The sequence below is a fragment of the Gracilinanus agilis genome, chromosome 4 (genome assembly GCF_016433145.1).
Source record: "Gracilinanus agilis isolate LMUSP501 chromosome 4, AgileGrace, whole genome shotgun sequence".
NCBI lineage: Eukaryota > Metazoa > Chordata > Mammalia > Didelphimorphia > Didelphidae > Gracilinanus > Gracilinanus agilis.
Genome location: NC_058133.1, coordinates 142,147,992 through 142,170,042, shown reverse-complemented (window position 1 = coordinate 142,170,042; position 22,051 = coordinate 142,147,992). Strand labels below are relative to the sequence as shown.

General features: G+C 35.2%; 1 protein-coding gene across 1 annotated transcript in view; it reads left to right on the top strand.

Annotated features, from left to right (window-relative positions):
- SDCCAG8 (SHH signaling and ciliogenesis regulator SDCCAG8) overlaps positions 1–22,051 on the top strand; it is a 268,032-nt gene that overhangs the window by 48,115 nt on the left and 197,866 nt on the right. Inside the window, exons 9-11 of the mRNA XM_044673496.1 lie at positions 201–265; positions 2,261–2,446; positions 17,936–18,074. Of these exons, the coding sequence (XP_044529431.1) occupies positions 201–265; positions 2,261–2,446; positions 17,936–18,074 (390 nt within the window). The remainder of the gene's footprint in view (positions 1–200; positions 266–2,260; positions 2,447–17,935; positions 18,075–22,051) is intronic.

The window sequence follows — 22,051 nt, the reverse complement described above, 5'->3', positions numbered from 1 at the left end:
ATGCTTACAAGCCTTAAAGAATAATGAAAGGAGTTCAAGAAGGAAGGATTTTCTCCCTTAATAATAGGACCCATTTTTGTTTTCTTGGGCAGGCTTAGAGATAATTGGATTCATTTTTCATAACTTAATTTGAGTTACACAACACTATGAGGAAATGGTCATGGAAAAAATATTCATGTATATTCCTTTCTTTTCTAAAGGAAAGGTTGAAACTTATTTATGAAGAAAAGAATGATGTGTTAGAATCTCAAGTCAATTCACTGAGGTAAAGTGAAAATTTGTTTAAAATATATATATATTAAAATCTAAATATCTAACTGAGCTTTAGTAATGACAAAAATACTAAATGTTAACATATGCCATAAATGTTTGCCGAATGGAGAATTACTTAAAAATTTTTTTTCTCAAAGTAATGTAATAAACATTTTAAATTTTGAGATTATGAACTGTCAAATCTCCTTATATTTTTCAAATTTCAGTTTAAAATCTTGTAGACTTAAAATCTTAAGTTTTGCCCTTAGTCATTTTCAAAGGCTGAAATTCTTGACAAAAATGAAAATAACTTTTTCTTCTTGTAAAAATTCATCATGCTTTTTAAAGTAAAACAGTTGTTTAAAAACACCACTCCATTTTCAATGCAGAATTTTTTTTTCTTTTCAATGTTTCTTATATATCATTGTAATAACTCCATTAATGTAGTAACTCAAGCATTGGGATTGTTTTAAACAATTGCAGGAACTTACTAGATAGTATTTACTTTTCTCAATAGAAATGCTAAGAGACTCCTGAAGTTATTTTGCTTTTGTAACACATAGAAAATTGGTGTGAAATTTAAAATGTATTTTTCCATGAAGCAAATCTTTTTTGGTTTAAAAATGTTCAATAAAACATTCATTGCTTGTTAGTTAGTAGGCTGTGCGTGTAGAATAGGGAAAGAAGTCAGAATATTAACTAATTCTTTTTTCTTTCAATTAATTATTTTAAATAATAAAAAGGGAAAAATTTCAAAGTTGAATGAAGTATCAAATCAATCTATCAGTGGTTTTGAAATTATATCTAATAATTTTTAAGATATGCATAACTTTGTAGTTTCAATGATTTAATAAAAACATGGACATAAGTTTTTGCCTCACTTAGTGTGATTTGGTTCATTTAATGTGTTAGTGTAGATTATACCTTGCTCTACACGATTTTAAGTTGGTCCATTCAATTTTTTCTTTGCATCAAGATATGAAATACAAAAATGCTCTAAAAATTACTTTTTTGCCTGAATCTGTTAGATATCTGATTTTATTCGTTTATATTGCTTTTTCTTATAATTTAATGCTTCAAATGTGGTATTTTTAATTCATTTAATTTTCAGAAACATAATTGTGGGTTTTTTTTATGTAAACAGAACTCAAAATCGACTGTCATTAAATAGTAAAATCTACGTTTTTTACTTTTAGTTTGGAGTCAAATAAAATTTGATGTTGGATTTTTTTAACTTGTGTTTTCTCTCTCTTTCTTCCTTTACTTCCCCTTCCCCTTCCCCTTCCCCTTCCTCTTCCCCTTCCCTTTTTCTCCCTTCTTACCTTCTATCTTAACTCTCAATACTGTGTATTGGTTCCAAGGCAGGAAAATGGTAAAGGCTAGGCAATGGGGGGGGGGTTAGTGACTTGCCCAGGGTCACACAACTAGGAAGTGTCTGAGGCCAGATTTGAACCCCAAACCTCCCGTCTCTAGGCCTGGATCTCAATCCACTGAGCTATCCAGCTCCCCCCTTAACTTGTGTTTTCTTAGGGGAAATGAAAGCATTTCTTTTATTATAGAAATTCATCCTTTTTTGTTGGTTTGGGTTCTTTATCACAGTTACATTTTTTTCCCTCAAAAACCATTTCTTTTGATGTTTGAGGTTTTTCTTTTTATTTTGCTTTTAAAATCTACCTCTCTTCCACAATGTCCAATGTTGCCTTTTCTTTGGGATGTGTACCCAAAGTGCTTCAAAACCTGCATTAATCAACTTTCAGAACACAGAATTAAGGTTAATTTTTGCCCCTGACATAATAAAATGAGACTAAATCGAAGACTTTACTTCATACAATATTTTAAGACTTTTTTTTAAAAATTAAGATTGATTAGATTATTGTTTAAAAGTGTTCACTTTATCCAGTGTCTCCACTTAAAATGTAATTAGCATTTGTATTTGGAAAATTTCCTCAAGTTGGAAATATTGAATTTGGTTCATTTATAAAAATTACCTTAATTTTTTTCTTTTTAGAAAAGACTTATGTGAATCTCAGAAAAATTGTGAAGAACTCAAGGGGAGACTAAGACATCTAGAATCTCTTCAAGCGACTTGTTCTAACCGCATTGGTGGTCTTTGTTTAAAATGTTCTCAACATGAAGCTGTTCTCGCTCAAACTCATACCAATGCTCATATACAGACCATTGAAAGATTAACCAAGTAAGTATACATATATACGTATCAGCATCCTAAAATTATTTTTTCTAACTTTGAAAACTATCTAATTTTAAAAGGATGTAGTGATCTTTTCTCACAGTATATCAGTGACTATTCCAAATTTAATGGTTTCACTGTCATTGATGGAGAGAATGGTGTTCTCATAATCTTGACAAACTTATTCTCTTTTTCTATCCAGTTTCTTCTTACCAACTTTTCTATGAACCTCTTCCCCCTCATTTACTTCTCCTCATAGCATGATAAATTTTTTTTTCCCCATTGTTGCCCCCGATTGACCAAGTATTATCTGGCTAAAGCTTTTTAGAATTTAATGGTAATTGATTTACACTAGTTAAATTTACCCTCAGACAATGGTCATGGTTTTTGTTGAGGGCGATTCTTTGATTTCCTCTTTTGAGCCTCAAAAGATTATTTAAATAGTTCAGGTAGCATTTATACTTGATTGCTATTAGTAGCTTTCCTTTCTTTTTTTTTTTATTTTATTTTTTTTAAACCTTTAACTTCTGTGTATTGGCTCATAGGTGGAAGAGTGGTAAGGGTGGGCAATGGGGATCAAGTGACTTGCCCAGGGTCACACAGCTGGGAAGTGTCTGAGGCTGGATTTGAACCTAGGACCTTCCTTCTCTAGGCCTGACTCTCAATCCACTGAGCTACCCAGCTTCCCCCAGCTTTCCTTTCTTCAAAATACAGAAGGATTGTTTTCTTTTTCATACTCTCAATCAGTTAATAAGCATTTTAAGCAACTAAAGCAATTAATGGCCCAGTGGAGAGAGTTCTCAGCCAGGGTTCAGGAAGTCTCAATTTAAATGTAAAACCTCTCACATTGTTCAGTGACCCTGTGTAAGTCATTTACCTTCTGTTTGCCTCAGTTTCCTTAAGTTTGATATGTGGATAATGGTACCTCGAAGGGTTGTTGTGAAGATCAAATGATATAATATTTGTAAAAAACACTTAGCATAGTCCCTGCAGGGCACATAGTAAGTACTAAATAAATGCCAATTTATTTTACTGATTATAATATGGATGGACCAAAGTATAATTCAGAGAATTTAGAGAAGTAGTAGTATTATAGGGTAGTTAATGAGTGTTGTATTTGGAGTCTGAAGGACAAAAATTTCCGATTCTGCCTCTGATGTTTAGCTGTGACATTCCATAGTTGTTAAGCTCTTAAAAAAGTACTGTGTGCCAAGTATGTTGCAAAACTTAAGGTCCTATATATATAGCAGCTATTATTATTTTCATATTGAAACATACCTTCCCATTAAGTGAAGGATATCTTTATAATAATTGAAAGGGGGCTTTTGAAGAGACCTTTTGGAAATAAATCAGTTCAACAAACATATATTAAGTACCTATTGAGTGCTAAGTGCTTGGTTTACACAGACATAAACTCAAGTAAATTCAGAAAGCTTTTTTTGAGCATTTTCTATGTTCTAGACACTTAAGAACACAAAGTCAAAAATGAAATCAGGCCCTCTGTTAAGGGGACTGTTTGAAGACAATCTATACACAGAAAATGGGATCTTAAAAACTGAAGGTTTTTAATTAATGGTATGACATAGTCAAGACCTATTCCTTAATGTTATTTTGGCTGTATAGATTAGGTTTGCTTGGATAGAAAGAGACTAGAATTAGTTGTGATCATTTGGATTGCTACAGTATTCCAGATGAGCAGCTGCTGATACGGGTGTGAAGAGTGAGCAAGAGGAGAAGAGGCAAGGGTTTCGTGGTTATAAACTTGAGTGAGTGTTGGGAGGGATAGAAGTAACCTCAACTGAAATAAAGATTCTTGGAAAGGAGAGGGTTCATTATGAGAACCGAGACTAAAAGGCAAAGACCTGATTGTTAATCTCAATATTAGTCCTATCTAATTGTAAAACTCTCAGAAAATCTCTTAATTTTAACTTCTTCCTTCTATTAAACATTTAATTTGGTGTGATTTTTAATTTTCCTAATAATGATGATAAAGATGAATACTCAAGCAAATATTTCTTTAAGAAAAGCTCTATATTCATCCAAGGCATTTATTATTTTAGAATAATTTAAAACTAAGTTAAAAACTAGATAGTTTTATCTAAATTTTCCCACAGGCCAAAAATATAGTTTTGTTTGTTTCTATCTTTCTATCATATTCCAAAGGATGAATAGATGAAAGCATTTATAAAGTTTTTCATAATTTCATTTATGTGTCAGCCACTGTGCTAAGTGCTGAGTAAACAAAACAGTCACTACCTTGGAGGATTTTAGCTTTTACGTCCTAATGGGGGAAAAACAAATCATAAAAGGTGGATTGAAGAGGGTGGGGTAATGGGATGATTTTCAATTTCTGAAGAAAAGACACAAGGTCACATATTTAAGTATTTGAGTACTTGGCCCTTTTTCTTCCCTAGGCAAATCTTACTATATTCATAAGTGAATCACATTCCAGCATTTCTTCTCCAGTAGCAGAATTCCTCATCTATAGTCTTCAGTTTCTTTCTCTCTCTCTCTCTCTCTCTCTCTCTCTCTCTCTCTCTCTCTCTTTCCCTCTCTCTGTCTGTCTCCCTCCCTCCCTCCTTCTCTCCCTCTTTTTTCCCCTCTCTCCATTATACTATGAATGTAAATGTAAATATAATGTAAAAATAAATATGAAACAATAAATATACTAGTATTTATCTTGCATATAGACAGTTGATTGCATGTATTCTCCCCCTGTTAGAATATGAGATTAATAAATAATCTATAATAATATAAATTAATAAATAATAATATAAATCAACAAATAAAATAAATAAGTAATAAATGAAAGGCCAGGAACCTTTTAATTATTTAGCCTTTGCAATTATCTCAGTGCCTTGTACACAATAAATGCTTAATAAATGGTTGATGACTACTATGGACCAGTCAGTTTTTTTCAAAGGTCTAAAATACCTAAACACAGATGGTTGTTATCTCATAATTATGAACATGCCTTCCAACAATGTAAATGACCTTTCTGTTTGACTTGTACCTTCCTGCAAATTTTCTACAGCAGCTCATCCAAAATAACAAAAGCTTTCCTTGCTTTCTCTTGGCATTGCAAGAATACAAGTGAAGCCCATGACCCTAGCAAAATTGTCTTACTATGTATATGACTGACCCATATTCTTTTCCAGTCATACATTTCTATATTCAGTTCTTCATTATTATTTTAATTACTTCCTAACACATATATTCAGTTATACTGTGGTTTGAATATTTCCCCCCATAGTGTTCTTTTCTGGCACATGGGAATCCTTTAACATGAAAAATATTGCCCGCTCGCATGAACATTTCCACAAAATCAAAATTTATTATTTAGAGTTCCATTATTTATGGATAGAGTTCATTTTTAAATAAACACTTTTTTTAGGCATTTGTTTGCTGGAAAGGAACTGTTTTTAATATAACTGGGAAGAAATTTCATACAAAAATATTTCTAAAACTATAGAAATATGTCTTCCTCCTGTCATATGTATAAGATAGGCAAACTCTGATCATATATGTTTTGATCATTTATTGCCTCTATTTTTCTCCTTTCACTCACTTCTTGACAACTTTTGATCTGACTTCCAGTGTTGTCATTCATCTGAAACAGCTCTACAAAATTGGTAGGAATATTTTAATTGCCAAGTCCAATGATCTCTTCTAGTCTCCATTCTTTTTTATTTTTATTACAACATTTGACAAATTGACCCCTTTCTCCTCTGCATTTTTGTAATATTGCTCTCTTGATTTTCTTTTGTCACTTATTTCCTTGGCTGATACATCCATACCCCGTCCCTTGATTGCAGATACTCCATCAAACTTCATCTTGGACTTTTCTCTTTGTAGATCATTTCATATGTTCCCATGAATTCTGTTTTCATCTCTTTGTAAATGGCTCCTAGATCAAAATACCTGGCTCTAATATTTTCCTGAGCTCTACTTACACATCACCAACTGCTTATTGGAAATTTCCCAGTGGATGTCAAATAGGTATCTCAAACTGAATATATCTCAAACATAACTCATTATCATTCCTTCCTTTCCAAACCTGTCCCTTATCTCTGTTAGGAGCATTATCATTCTTATAGTCTCAGGTTCATAATCTTTGTATCATCATCAGCCTCCCCATTCTACTTCCAATATCTAATCATTTGTCAAGTTATTTTGATTCCATCTCTGCTACATTTCTCTCGTCTACTTATTTCTCCTCACAACAAGGCCACCTTAGTTGAGGCTCCTGTCACTTCTACTATTCCAGTAGCTTACAAATTCATTTCCCTGTATCCTGTCTCTTCATTACATCCTCTACATGCCTGCCAAAATTGGTTTTTACTGCTCATCTGATAATTTTATTCTCTGGCTTTAAAAGTTCCATGATCTGTCTACCTCTAGGATATAATGAAAACTCCTGTGTTTGGCATTTGAAGCCCTTTACCATCTTACTTCAGCCTACCTTTCTAGGCTTTTTACATAATACATCCTTTCACAAACTGTATATTATAGTCAAAACTGTTGTGCTTTTTCTATAGGATCCCTTCTTTCATTTCTGTACATTTGCAAAGATTGTCATCTCACATGCCCAGCATATCTTTTTGCCTTCCCTTCCACTTAGAATCTCTAGCAACCTTTTTTAATCCTGCATATATTCTGTATTTAGACTTCTGAGGAAGAATAGGATTAAAAGAGAGGAAGAGAAGGAAAAATAGAATGGGGCGAAATACACAACTGTACTAATCATAACTGAATGTAAATGGGATGAATTCACCTATAAAATGGAAATAGCGGAACAGATCAAAACCCAAGATTCAACAATCTGTTGCTTACACGAAACACATTGAAAAATAAGAGAGATATGGAGTAAAAATAAAAGAATAGAATAAAAATATGCTTTAGCTTACAAGAAAAAAGGGTTTTCAATAATGATCTCAAAGTTAAAGCTAAAATAGATTTAATTTAAAAAGATAAACAAGTAAATCTTTTTATAGGGTACCATAGATAATGATACTTTATCGTTATTAAAGCTATATACACCAAATGTCATAGCATCTAAATTTTTAAAGGAAAAGCTAAAGGAGTTACAGGTGGAAATAATCTCATACATATATTGTTTCATTGAAGAAAAGCTACTTGAGGGCAATGACTAGGATTTCTCAACTATCTTTCCATCTAGCTCAGAAGTGGGATTATGGGATCATAGGATTTGAAAACTCATCCTACTATACTAGCCTTGTTTTACAGATGATGAAACTGAGATCTAAAAGAGCATAAGAGGTAAGTTATACTTGCCCAGGGTCAATTAAATAGGAAGTAGGAGAACTGGAACTGGAAACTTGGTCTTTTTAATCCAAATTAAGTACTCTTCTCACTATCCCATAAGCCTTTAATTAGATTTTTTTTTCTTCCTCAAGTGGATAGAGTATAGTTTCCCATTTATTGTTGAACTATATTACATGTAGAATTAACCACGTCACATTTTTGCTGTATATAGTTGTATTTGGGAAAAATGTGATTTTGACCTCAATCAGCAAAATGCACACATCCTTTAAACCCAATAGTACCTATGATTTAAGTAATTCGTTTAGTGCTTTTATTATTATATTTCAACACAAAGTGCATTAATCTCTGGCATATTGCTTTGATGGAGTTTCTTTCCTATTATACTACTTCTATCATATAACCTAGATATCCTAGATTATAATCTTAAGTGAAAGAATACTGGTTTATCCATCTTTGAATTCACTATAGTAAGTACCTAGGCCCATGATGGTGAACCTATGGCATAGGTGCCAAAGATGGCACACAGAGTGCTCTCTGTGGGCATCTACCCCTACCCCCCAGAGTTTGTGACCAGAAAGGCAGAGGGACTTGGATAGAGCTGCTTCCCTCCCCCTCTCCACCACACCTGATGATATTTTTTTCATGTCCCCTCTGCCCAGCAGCCCAATGAGACCTCTTTCTGGCTCCCCCCCCCATGGGGTAATGGAGCAGGGTGTGGAGTGCACCCCTGTATTCAGTGAGGGGGGTGGGGTTCATGGCACAGGACATGATCCCTTAAAGGTTCACCATCACTGACCTAGGCCATTACCTATTGTGTATCACAGACACTTAGTTTTTGTGAATTTGATTGCTTTGTAATCATGAGACACTTTCTATTCATTTGTTTTGTAGTAAAAGTCTTGCTACACAACAAAACAGTTCATTTTTTCCTTGCTTAAAATTTTTGGTAAGCCTATCCTCTGTTTAGGAGCTTCATTAATCTCCTTGGCTCCATCTATAGATCTTCTTTCCTTTAAATATCAGCATGAGTTCCACACTGTTCGACAGTTTCAAACAACATGGTCTAGACCAGGGGTCGGCAACCTTTTTGGCCGTGAGAGCCATAAATGCCACATTTTTTAAATGTAATTTCGTGAGAGCCATACAGTGTTCACAGTGCACGCTCCTGTAACAGCGCCTGGAAAAAAATTGACTTTATGGCTCCTGCAGAAAGAGCCATATCTAGCCCTCAAAAGAGCCAGATATGGCTCAAGAGCCATATGTTGCCGACCCCTGGTCTAGAGGGACAGGGTGTTGGATTTGAAGTAATCATAAACCTAACTTTGTGCTTTATACGGCTTACTGACTTGGGAAAGCAAGTCATTGGTTCTCTGAAATTCAGTTATTCCATTTGTACAGTGAAAATGCTTTCTATCTCATGGAGTTATTTTGAGGGGAAAATTTTGTAAATTGAAAAGTGACATAAATTTGAGCTAATATTATAGGGTCTCATGTCATGATTTGGAAGTCATACTTAGAGAACATTTGAAATGCTTATTATCTTCATTTCAGGATTTCCTTCCTAACAATAATAAAGATGGAACCCTTTTTGTTTTCTAAAGATGCTTTATGTTAATATCTGTGAGGTCCATATGTGGTCATCATTTTTATGAATATGATTCCCTAAATGGATAACCTTTTCTACTTAACATATGATGCTTATGCTTTTGGCTTATTTTCATTTCTTAAATGCTATTTTATCTGGATCACAAAGAATGATGAAATTTTGATAGGGCATTTCTTGTTTTGCCATGAGAAACTCTAATCTAATCTTTCCTAGAAATTATATTTTATAGAAATCAGAATTTATAGGCACCTAGCATGTGATTTCTTTCAGAAAGACTAATTAGCTATTACTATTGGTACATGCCTCTGGATTAACTAAGATACCTGCTGAAATGTTCTTTTGAGGGCCCCCTGCTTGTTATGTGCATTCTGAAGGAATTTCATAATTGAGCCTTTGAAATGTTTTAGGTGGATACCTTATAAATTATTATTTGTGTTATTTGTGTTAACCAGTGAGAACTTTTAACTTTTTAAAAAGCTTTAACTAGGTCAGCATTTAGCACCATTTAACTGTTTTTATTCAAAAAGTAAATATAACAAGTATTAACAAGTATAATAAGTATTAACATTTATAACTACTTCTTTTAACTTGGGTTACATCTCTTATATTTTTCTCTGCTATTGAGCAATAATAGTAATTCTGGATGCTACAATAGTGCTTTATAAAACATTTTCATGCACATTATCTCATTTGATCTGCAGAAAAAATTGTGTGTGCTAGATAGAGCAGGTGGTATTTTCCCCATTTGACAGATGGGAAAATTGAGCTTCAAAGAGGTGAAATGATTTGAACCTAGCTAAAAAATAGAAAAACTGGGACTAAAGCCTGGATATTTTGATTCCAAGTATTTTGTTCTTTGCACTAGACTATGTTGCTGCTCCAAAGATGGAAGTAATTCTTTGTTTTTGGCAAATTCTAAATAAGAAACGAAGTTATCCATTTTCAGTTGATTAGTCATTTTTTCACTTTTTAGCATATACCTTCTTTACATAGTAAACTCTCCAATTAATGGCAGCTTGTCAGTGATGACTGTCATTGCTATAATCTGTTATTCTTATGGACTAGACTAGATAATAAGGCACTTGCATCATCACTAATACCTTTCATTAGGTTTTAGAACATTGAACCTGAGTTATTCAAACACTGACAAGCTTGAACTTTGGTTTAAGGTTTCAGTTTTGACATCAAATGATATTATACTCCAGTTTTCTTCAGTGATGTTGTTAATTTCTAAACTAGATACTTCAAATACAATCCAACATTGTTTCATGTTACAAGATTTACTTTGGGGTAATTATAATTTTATTATAATTTTAATTGTATTGTTAATTAATTGACAATTTAATTTGATCTAATTGCTCTTATTTCTAATGTTTCTTTTATAATAGTTTTTATAATAGGTAACAATAACTGATTACAATTTTATTAGTTATTAATTGCATTATTAATTGTTGAAATTTAATTTGAACAAATAGCTCTTATTTTTCATTTATTTTTTAACAACCATAATAATAACTCACATTTATATAGTACTTTTGAGTTTATTGGTGGTGAAGTGAGCTATTAATCTACCTATTTTAGAGATGAGGAAATTGAGGCATAAATGAGCTAAATAAGTGACTTACTCTAAACGTCAGGGCTAAAAATTTGAATCTATTTTTCCTGACTCAAATTACAATACTTATCTCATTATTTTGTTTTTTTCCTTCTTTCTATCTCTGTCTTTTTCTTTTGTGGAAGTTTATCCAAATAACTCTCATTTAAAATTTGCCCCTGTGAGGAAATTCAGATGAGAAAATCTCTAAACTTGGACATAAGAAAGGCAATGCATTATAAGCTTGTATCACAAATGTCTCTTTGTTTGAATCAGCTTTATCACATTTTTACTTTTTGAAAATATTTCCCAAATGTATCACTATAGTTTAACAATCATATTTTAAAAACAAAGATCATAAATAGTTAAAACTAATGTTAAAGAAATTTTTCAGTGCTATCTTTAAATTAAATTTTACTAAATTCAATTTTCAGTTTTCTCTGTAAAACTAGCTAAAATCTGAAAAATTATAGTTGTTTCTTGGCAGGTTCTTTTCTCTTTATTGACAAATTTTAAACTATAAACAGTTATCCCAATTGAATTTGAAACCACAGTTATAAAACTGGAGGTCTCATAGTGATCTAGAAACCATATAGAAAGAAACACACATTGTATATATAACCCCATTTCTTATTCTACCTCTAAATGACTTTTTAAACATTTTTCAGCATTGGGAACTTCTGTCCAATTCTAGATTTTTCCTTTGTTAATATTTCCTTAACTACTTAAGACATGATGTTCTTCAGTTTTATTCATTTCCTAAACTTCTAGCTCTCCTTTTTTACCCAATGGTCTTTTACAGTCATTAGCACATTGTCTTGGAATGTTTTTATTCAAAGAATGTGGAACTTATTTCAAGCTCTGAAATTGTACCCTGCCTAGTTTTTGTCCTGAAATATTTTGATATTTAATTCAATCAAATCCCTGATAAATATCTCATAGAATCTTAAGATTTGGATGAGAGCTTCAGAAGTCATTTAGAATAATAGATAACAGAATAGAGATCTCCTTTACAACATCCTGAAAATAAGATATCTAGCTTCTCCTTAAGGAATTTACAGTCCCTCCTGAGACAACTTACTCTTTTTTTTTTAAACCCCTGACTTCTGTGTATTGGTTCGTAGGTGGAAGAGTGGTAAGGGTGGGCAATGGGAGTCAAGTGACTTGCCCAGGGTCACACAGCTGGGAAGAGTCTGAGGCCGGATTTGAACCTAGAACCTCCCATCTCTAGGCCCGACTCTCACTCCACTGAGCTACCCAGCTGCCCCAACTTTTTGACAGTTTTCATTTTAGTGGACCTGTGAATGCTATGTTAGGAGTGAGTGAACAGTGACCCTATGTTGTATTAGTTTTAATAACCTATCCTGACCCTGTTATCTTGCTTTCTGGAAGCTACAGTATCCAGAATATTAGTCAACAAATAAATATTTACTAAGAACCTACTTACTATATGCCAGGCACTGGGGACACCAAAAAAAAAAAAAAAAAAGGGGGTAAAGACAGTCCTTCATCTCAAGGAACTCATAGTCTAATGGGGAGAGAACATGCAAACAACTACACGTACAAATAAATTATTTACAGGATAAATTGAAAATAATCAACAAAGAGAAGGCCTTAGAATTAAGCAGGTTTGGGGAAGACTTTCTGTAGAAGATATGATTTTGTCTGGAACTTGAAGCCAGGAAAGCCAGAAGGTGGCGATGAGGAGGAAAAGCATTCTAGACATAGGGACTGACAGTGAAAATGCCTATAGCCCGGAGTTGAAGTTGTTTTGTTTTTGCTTTTGAGGAAGAGCAAGGAAAGAGCAAGGAAGCCGGTATCACTGGATCTCAGAATACACGGTGTGGGTTGAGTGTAAGGTGTCAGAAGAGTTGAAAACAAGGAAGGGTAAGTTATGAAGAAAGTAAGTGCAGGTGAATGCCAAACAGATGATTTTGTATTGAATTCCCAGGGCAAAGGGAAGCCACTAACTGGAATTTGAGTAGTGGGATCACATATGTAGTCAAGGATAGCTGAATGGAGAAATGTACTGGAGTGGCAAGAAACTTGTGGAAACCCGTCAGAAGTCTCTTGGCAATGGTCTGGGTGTGAGGTTTTGGAAAGCCTGCACCAAAGTTGTGGCAGAGTCAGAGGAGAGAAAAGGGGATGTATGCAAGAAATGTTTGGAAGCTAAAGTTGATTCCTGGCAAGAGATTAAATGTGAGAGGTGAGAGAGAGGGAAGAGCCTGAGAAAACATCTAGGCTGTGAGCCTGTGTGACTGGGAAGATGGTAGTAAACCTCAATCAGGAAGTCGGCAAGAAGGGAACACTTGAGATAAGGAGGAATAAAATGAGTTCAGTTTGGAGCATGTTGAGTTTACAATGACTACAAGATTTCCAATTTGAGTTGTCCAATAAGCTGCTTGAAATGTGAAATTGGAGTTGAACAGAGGTTTAGGTAAGCAGATCTGAGATTCATCAGGATTGAGGTAATATAAATTGAATCTACGGGTGCTGATAGGAGATAACCAAGGGAAACAGTATAGGGGAATAAGGGCCCAGGAAAGAACCTGGTGAGACCCTATACTTAATTAGAAAGGAGATGAGGAAAAAAGTCAGATGGTTAGAAACAGAACCACTATAAAAACTTAAAAGAATAGCAGGGGAAAGTGAAGACCAACATTGTCAAAGAATTCAGAGAAATCAAAGGTTAAGAATTAATTGCCATTAGATTTGGCAACTAAAAAATCAGTAACTTTTTAAGGATAATGGTTTCAGGTAAATGATGAGATCAGAAGTAAGACTAGAAAGAGTTTAAAAGAGAGTGAGAAGAAAGGAAGTAAAGGAAGTTACAGCTATCAAACTACATTTTTCCTCCCTTTTGGGCATATAAACACTTTGAGAAAGCTCTTTATGATATGTACTTCTACTTCCTTTCCTTTCATTCTCATCTGACTTTCAGCCTCATCATTTAGCTGAAACCGCTCTCCCCAATTGTACTAGTGATTTCTTATTTAATTGCCTTTTCTCAATTCTCCCCATTGTTGAGCTCTTTCTAACCTTTGACACTTTCAGTCACATACTTCTCCCTGATATTTCTCTCTGTTTTTATGATATTACTTTGCTAGTTCTCTTTTCCCCTTGATCCCTCCTTGGTTTCCTTTCTCCCTTTCCTAGATCTTCATTTAGATCATGTCCACAAACCATGGATTTCCCACAGAGTTCTATCCTGAGATGGTGTCACTGGATCTCACAGTACAGGGAGGGAGTAAAGGGGTTGGAATATATCAGGGTGTCAAGAAGACTGGAAAGGTGCAAGGATGATTAGGTTATAAAGAACATTGAATGCCAAGCAGATGTTTTGTACGTAATCAGAGAAGCTATTAGAAATCACTGAAGTTTAAGTAATGGTAAGACTTATGATTTAGGAAAATCACTTTGGTGGCTGAGTGGAAGATGAATTGAAGTGGTGCAGACATTCCCACTGATAGGTATATAGGCATCAGGAGATGGTGATCTGCACCAAGTTAGAGGCAGTATCAGAGAAGAAAGCTATTTGAGATTAACAGAGGAGACTGACAGTCCTTGGTAACAGATATGGAGAGTGAGAGATAGTGAGAAATTAAGGATGACACAGGTTGTAAGCCTGGGGGCCTGAAGGAATGCTATTGCCCTTTAGAATAATGAGGAAGTTTGGAAAAGGAAGAATTTGAGGGCAAAGATTATGAGTTCAGTTTTGGTCATTTATTGAGTTTAAGATAGGTTTTAAAAAAAATCCAGTTCAAGAAGTCTGAAAAGCAGTAGAGAGGTTAGAGCTATATAAGAAGATTTAAGAATTGAGATGATATAAACTGAATCCATGGGAATTGATAGGATAAACCAAGTGAAATAGTATAGAGGGAGAAGAGGGCCCAGGATAGAAGAACCCTTTGAAACACCCAAAGTTAGTGAGCATGACCTGAATGAAGATCCAACAAAGGAGACTGAGCAAGAGTAGTCAGATATGTAGGAGAAGAAAGTATTTAGGAGAAGAGAGCAATCTGCATGGTCAAAGGTTTCAGAGAGAGAAAGAAAGATGAGGATTGAGAAAAGACTTTCCCTAAATTCAACATGTCTCAAACCGAAATTATTTCCCTCCCAAGAGATCCCATCTTATTGTCTTTCCTATTACCATGGAGGGCACTTCCATCTTACAACCTAGGCATGCAGCCTCAGAACCTAGGTGTCCTCCTGTGACTTATCACTCCCACCTCTCATATCCAAACTCTTGCCAAGGCTTGTTGGCTTTACCTTCCTTACCTCTCTCACATATGTCCCCTTACATCCTGACTCTGCTACTGCCCTTGTGAAGGTCCTCATCACCTCATACCTGGAACATTACAGTAGCCTGCTGGCAGATCTCCCTGCCTCAGGTTTTTTCCCTTTATAGTTCATCTTCTCCTCGGCTAACAAAATATAAACTTTCCTAAAACACAAGTTTGACCATGTCCTCCCCCAGCCCTACCCTAGCACTCAAACCCCAATGACTATCACCTCCAAGATTAAATATTGTATCTTCTTTTTGGTGTTGGAAGCCTTTTATAACTGCCTACCTGCCAGCAACCTTTTCATCTTACATGTACTAGTGACACTGACTTCCTTGCTCTTTTTCAAAACTCAGCATTTTCACTGCCTGCCACCCAGGCCTAGAATACTCTCCCTCCTAATTTTACCTTCTGGCTTCCTTCAAATTCTAGCTAAAATTCTGCTTTTTACAGAAAGCCTTTTTCAGTCTCTCTTAATTTAAATTCTTTCCTCTGTTGGTCATTTCCTTGTTATCCTATATGTGGCTTGTTTGTATGATAGCTCACCCATTAGATTGTGACTTCCTTGAGAATAGGGACTCTCTTTTGCTTCTCTTTGTATACCTAGTGCTTAGCACAGTATCTTGTACACAGTAGTCACTCAAGGAGATTAAACACAAAAGGCAGAAGAGAGAGCTATCAAAGGTAGATGGAGCCTCTTTATTTTTTTAGGATGAAAAAACATGAATATGTTTCTAGGCAGTAAAGAATCAACCAGTAGACAAAGAGAGACTAAAAATTAGTGAGAGTGAGAATGAAGAATGCGGGGCAACAGTGTATTAGAGAAGACAGATTAGAATAGGATCACTTGTATACATTGAGGTATTTTGACTTGGGAAAGAAAAGGGTCTGGTAAGACAAGTGAAGGAGGGAGGTGACAGTGGCAGAAAACATCTAATTGTGGAACTGAGGCAATAAGCAGGTATTCTCTGGAAATGGTCTAGATTTTTCAGTAAAATTCAAGATAAGGCTCTCAGCTGAGAGAGTATGGTCCCGGGGAGCCATGGGAGGTTTGAAGAGATGAGAAGATTTGAAAGAGCTAATATAGAGTATTGTGATAGTGAATCAATTAGAGAAGCATAAAAGGATTGCCTTGTCTAGGTGAGCCTAAGTGGATAGGAGATCCTGTTAGCCTTGTTCTGTGGATTCTCTCTAGCTGCATTCAGCAGCACATGTGTGGGAGCAAAGGCTGCAGATAGTGGGAGTGATCCAAGGCTGAGACTTGGCAGGGTTGGGAGGGGAGGGACAAGAGGCCCTAGAGAAAGGATAGTGTCGAATTGAACTGGTTCACCAAGAGGTCAAGATAGGAAAGGAAGGAGACTAAGTAGTGTAGGAGTGATCGCCTATGAAAAAAACTGAGGGGCTGAGGGATTGGAAGTCACAATATGGGCAAAGAACAATTTGGGGTTTGTATGGCAGAGGGAGAGGTGGAATGATAAGATTATGATCAGAAATAAGGTGTTTCAGAGTTCATAAAGATGAAAGTGGTACATGTGTGAATAATGGAAAGATGGTTATGACTATCTTAGTGTGTGGCTGATGTGGAGTGGATAAGTAAGTCATGTAAAATGTTGAGTAAATGTGAGGTTAAGGTGTATGAGGGATGTATGTGCATTAAAATCCTCTAGTATGAAGGCAGGAGTTGAGAATGGGGACTGGGAGAATGCCTGAGCCAGGCACTGAACTCACTGAAGAAAGAAGAATGTGCTTTGAGGTTCCTATACAACAGCTATCAAGATTTTGATTGGGAGGTAGATAGGGATTTAGTAAACCTCAGGGGGGGGAAAGGTTTATGGAGCAATGATGGTAGAGAAGGGACAATCTAGAAGTGGTGATAGAAAGAACTAGGATTTCCCAACTCCGCCTCCTCAACGAGGAAGGGAAAATACGAGCCAGTTCTAGAAGGAGTGGCCAGGTTGGCTATGCCGTCATCAGGAAAGATCCAGTCTCATTAAGAGTCAAAATGTGGATAGAATGTAAAAGGAAAGGGTTTAAGGTAAAAGCAAAGCACAGTGCAAGGTGCTGGTTAGTAACTGTTTCTTTAAGTATTCAGCTTTCTTTAACCTCCCTGTACCAGTGAGTGACACCTGATATTGCCACTGGAATTAAGTGGTCATGGGAATTCCATATTGCCATCTTTTGATGTAGGAAAATACTACTCAAAAGTACTACTACCAGGAAAGTACTGGGGTGGGGGAGTTGTATTTTGTAGAAAGGAAATGAAGTATGTACTTCAAGCAAATGAGACCAAACCATTCTTAAACACCCCTGCCCTTCCTACAGATTTGACTTCCTTTACCAGCTATAACTTCTCTTTTCCCAGTGCTTTACTTCTCCATCCTCACTCTACTCCCCACCCCTCAGTCTTCTTTAGAATAGATTAATGACTTCTTTTTCCTCAAGGATCAGTTTGTAGCCTCATCCTAGGCGCAATGCATAAGAGACTATTGATGCTCCCAGATACAGACTTTTGTTATGAATGCCTGCAGCTTTTCTCAGAATTTAGTTGATCCCACGCCCCATCTTTTTAAGGGCAGAGGTTCCTTCCATAGGCATGTTTCAGGATGTTCAAGTTGGCTCTCCCCTTACTGTCCTTTTAATTCATCTAAATAAATCCTCATTTTCTCCTTATTCTAATGTTTGGAGTACATTTATGCCTCATCATTTCTTGGTCTGTTTGCTGATAGGGAAAGAGATGATTTAATGTCTGCACTAGTTGGACTAAGGAAGACTTTGTCAGAGATGCAGCAAATGGAATCCAGTGCCTATGAGCAAGTGAAACAGGCTGTGCTGATGACAGAAGAAGCCAACTTTGAAAAAACCAAGGTGAGCTCAGCAAACTAGCAACTCATTTTTCTTCTGGATGTTTCCTTCTTTTATTTACCATGTACTCACTATTGTCAATGTTGACACAATAGAATTGTCTGATTCTTTTTAACCTTTGAAGAATTTTTTCATTTTTAAAAAAAATCCACTAGTGAATCAGGTACACAGAGCTTGTCTGTTAAGGTATACTTTGTGTGGGTCTCTATTTCCTTTTAAAAATATATGGAGTTTTCAGGCTATGTTCTGAAGAGATTTAGAATATATAGGGAAAAGGAGTTTTGATATAATGTATGAAAGTCAAATACATAAAATTTAATTCTAAAGCAAATTATTAATTGTTCTGTGAAATGAGTTGTAGTCTCTCCTTTAGTATCTTGTTATGTGGTACCATCTAGTGTTCCATTAGGATATTACAGGCTAATCATAATGAATCTGAAATTTTTTTATGTGCAGATCATTAGGTTATGGAATTAGAACTGGAAAAGAATGTTAGAGGTCACGTGGTCTAATCTTTTCATTTTAGCAGATTTGCAAATGGGTTTGGTAAGATTAGTATGACTTGTGGATTGTCATGTAGATATTTAGCAAAGTCAAAACTAAAACTAAGACCTTCTGATTTTAAATCTTGTTTATTGTGATACACCATACTGTGCATTTTAAATGCGGATTTCTTCTTTCCTAAAATACATTTTGTTTTCAATAATTTTGACATTTGATTTCTCTTAGTCATAGTAATTGTCATCCTTTTGGATCATAGTTACCTTTAAAATGATTCCTTTTAAAAATCAGCTCAATATATTAGCCTGCTTACACATTGTATTTAGCTCACTTGCTTGTCTATTAGTCCCTTCCAGATCAAAAATTATAATCTTTGATAATACTGTTGACTTACTTTACTTTGATGATTAACTACTTTACATAGATTTTTGTGTAATAAATGATTCTATTCTGGTTTTCATAGCAGACATAGTAAGCTTTACAGAGAAATATGAAAAAAGGTTGAATGCTTTATATATCAGGGAATCCTACTGATTACTGAAAGATTTTAGAGCTTTAAAGCTGCACAGAGTCTTACAGATCATTGTGTCCAATTCCCTTGTTCTATGAGTGAGGGGATCTGAGGCTTCCTGGAAGGAGATAGGGACTCCAGCATACCAAGAGACAGCTGTGGGAAAGGAGGCTGTGTACATTCCGTCTTCTACAGATGAAGCAGGCAATTTGAGAACTTCTTTTTGAGTTTTGTTATTTTTTATTACTATGTGCCACGTTTATTTGTCTTTTTATACTTAGCATCTGAGAACCTGATTCTTAGGGGCTGAATCAGGAAAGTGTCAAAAAACCGAATTGGTGCTTTTTGAGGAAGGAACTGAATGAATCTGTCCTTTTCCCCCCAAACTCTAAAAGTGTCACTTTAGAACTAGAAGGAAACTTTAGGATCATTTAATCATTTAATCCTTGTAGAAGAAAAAACTGTGGACATAGAGAAACGAAATGACTTGCACAAGGTCTCAGAGGAAGGCTCATTGACATCTTACTGAAACTGAACTGAGTGGAGCCAAATAACCAAAACACATAGACTTACAGACTATTGCTGGAAGCAACCTTAGTCACCACTTTATACAACCTTCTCATTCTACAGAGAACAAACAGACCCAGAGATACTGTCAGGGCAAGGCCAGTCACCCTCGTTGATGATGAAATTTGGTCTCCTTTGCATATGGCCCCTGGTCTTATGAATCAGAACAAACAGTATTGGGGCAGAGGAGGCAGTTGGACTCTGGCCTTCCAGTAGATCTACCTTTTATACAGGTGGTGAGATGCTACAAGATAACACCTGATGGGCCACTATTGCTGCCACTAAGGATACTACTTCACTGGGCCAAAATATGGATCCCTCTACTCTGTGTCTCTGTAGAGGAACCCCTTGACCCTGCTAATGATTCCTTTCTTAACCACTCAAAAAATAAGTGATTACTATGTGCCAGCAACTGCACTAGGTCCTGCAGGTACAAATATAGGAGTGAAACATTTCCTTACCTCTAGAATGTGGTCTCTTATTATCTTGTCACCTTTTCTGCCTGGCAGCATCTTTACTCCCATCATCTATCTTACCTTTTTTATCTTAGAAGAATAAAGTTGATATCAGAGAACCTCTAAATTCCCTAACCTTGTACAGTTCCACATCCTAGATTAAAGACCCAACTGCCCTACTTTAGTTATTGCTTTGACTTAGAATCATTGTCAGAAACAGAATTTGCCTTAGATTGAGCTCTTTGATATAATGAAATATATCAGTTTGCATGAGATTGAAAATTCATTTTATTTTAATGTGTTTGTTACTTTGTGATGACATATTATACTAAATTGAAAATAGTCACCATTTATTTAAAATCACTTTCACTCTCCTCTTAGTGTTCCTAACTTTGAGGGAATATGTCAATATTTTCCTTCTAGTTCTGCCAGATTAAAAAATAAAATTTCCACCTTGAAAGGCAAGTTTCAAGGTAACTTTTCATCTTGAAGTTTCAAAGAAAAAGTCATATATATTTCACAAGGTGGCAAATTTATTGCTTAAAAATAGATATAGAACAAGTGATTCCTAGCCTTTTTGAAATGACAGTACTCTTTTATTTACTAGCATTCTTCTCTATGTCTGCGCCATGAAGTATTTCTGTTCATTTTTAATCAATTTTATTTTCACTTCTGAATTCTTTCCTTCCCTCTTCTCCCTACCTCAACCATTGAAAATGCAAGCAAAGAAAAACACATTACAAAGTATAGTTATGCCAAATTCCCACATCCAAAGTAAAAGGGGGAAAAAAAGGAAAGATATGCTTCAGTCTTCACAGAGTCCATCAGCTCTTTATCTAGAAGTGACTAGTATATTTTTTCACAAATCCTCTGCAATTTTGCTTGATCACTGTGTTAATCAGAGTTCCTGTCTTTCAAAGCTGATTATTTTTACAATATTGTTATTGTTGTATAAATTGCTCTCTTAGTTTGATTTACTCCACCTTGCATCAGTTCTTCCCAGGTTTCTTTCCTCATTTTTCATAACATAGTAGTATTCCATCCCATTCATATCATATCTTGTTTAGTCATTCCCCCAGTTGAAGAGCATTCCTTTGGTTTCCATTTCTTTGCCACCACAAAAAGAACTCATATAAAATTTTTTGTATGTATGGATCCCTTTCCTTTTTGGGGGGAGGGGATGCAGAATATAGATCTGGCAGAATCAAAATCTCTGGAGGAACTTGTATGTACAGTTTAATAGTCTTTTGAGCATAATTCCGAATTGCTTTCCAGAATATTCGGACCAGTTCACAGCTCCATCAGAACAATCAAGTACTGGTTCTCTTACATATCCCCTCCAACATATTTCATTTCCATTTTTTGGCAACTTAACCATTCTGAATATGGTATAGTATGTTGGAATTGTTTTTTAAAATTTCGTTTCTCAAACTATTAGTGTCTTAGAGCATTTTTATATGACTATTGCTAGCTTGGCTATTGTGAAAACTGTATTCATTTTTATTCTTAATGAAGAATTAAAATTTTGTTTTGAGAATTTTATGGTTATTATGATAATAAGTAGGCATTACAGAGTACAGAATCTTCTAAGGTTTGGAAGACTAATAATAGACTATAATAAATTGCATTTTTAAAGTATTTTATATAGGGGTACCTAATCATTTTAGTAAGAGATCTACTTTTTATTTTCCTGCTTGGGAAATGGGGTAATATTATGACTTGATAAGACCCCTTCATTGGAGATTACAGCTGTTTCTATAGGTGGGGAACCTGGCAGTTATAGGAAAAGGTCTGAATTGACAGCTGTTATCATGAAAAATCTGTTGAATTTGGGATCAGAGGATATAGGTTTATTTTTAGAAAACATTTCCCTGGTTACATAAGTCATGTTTTTACCCTTCACCCCCTTCACCCCCCATCACCAATTGACACCCCCCCCCCCCCCC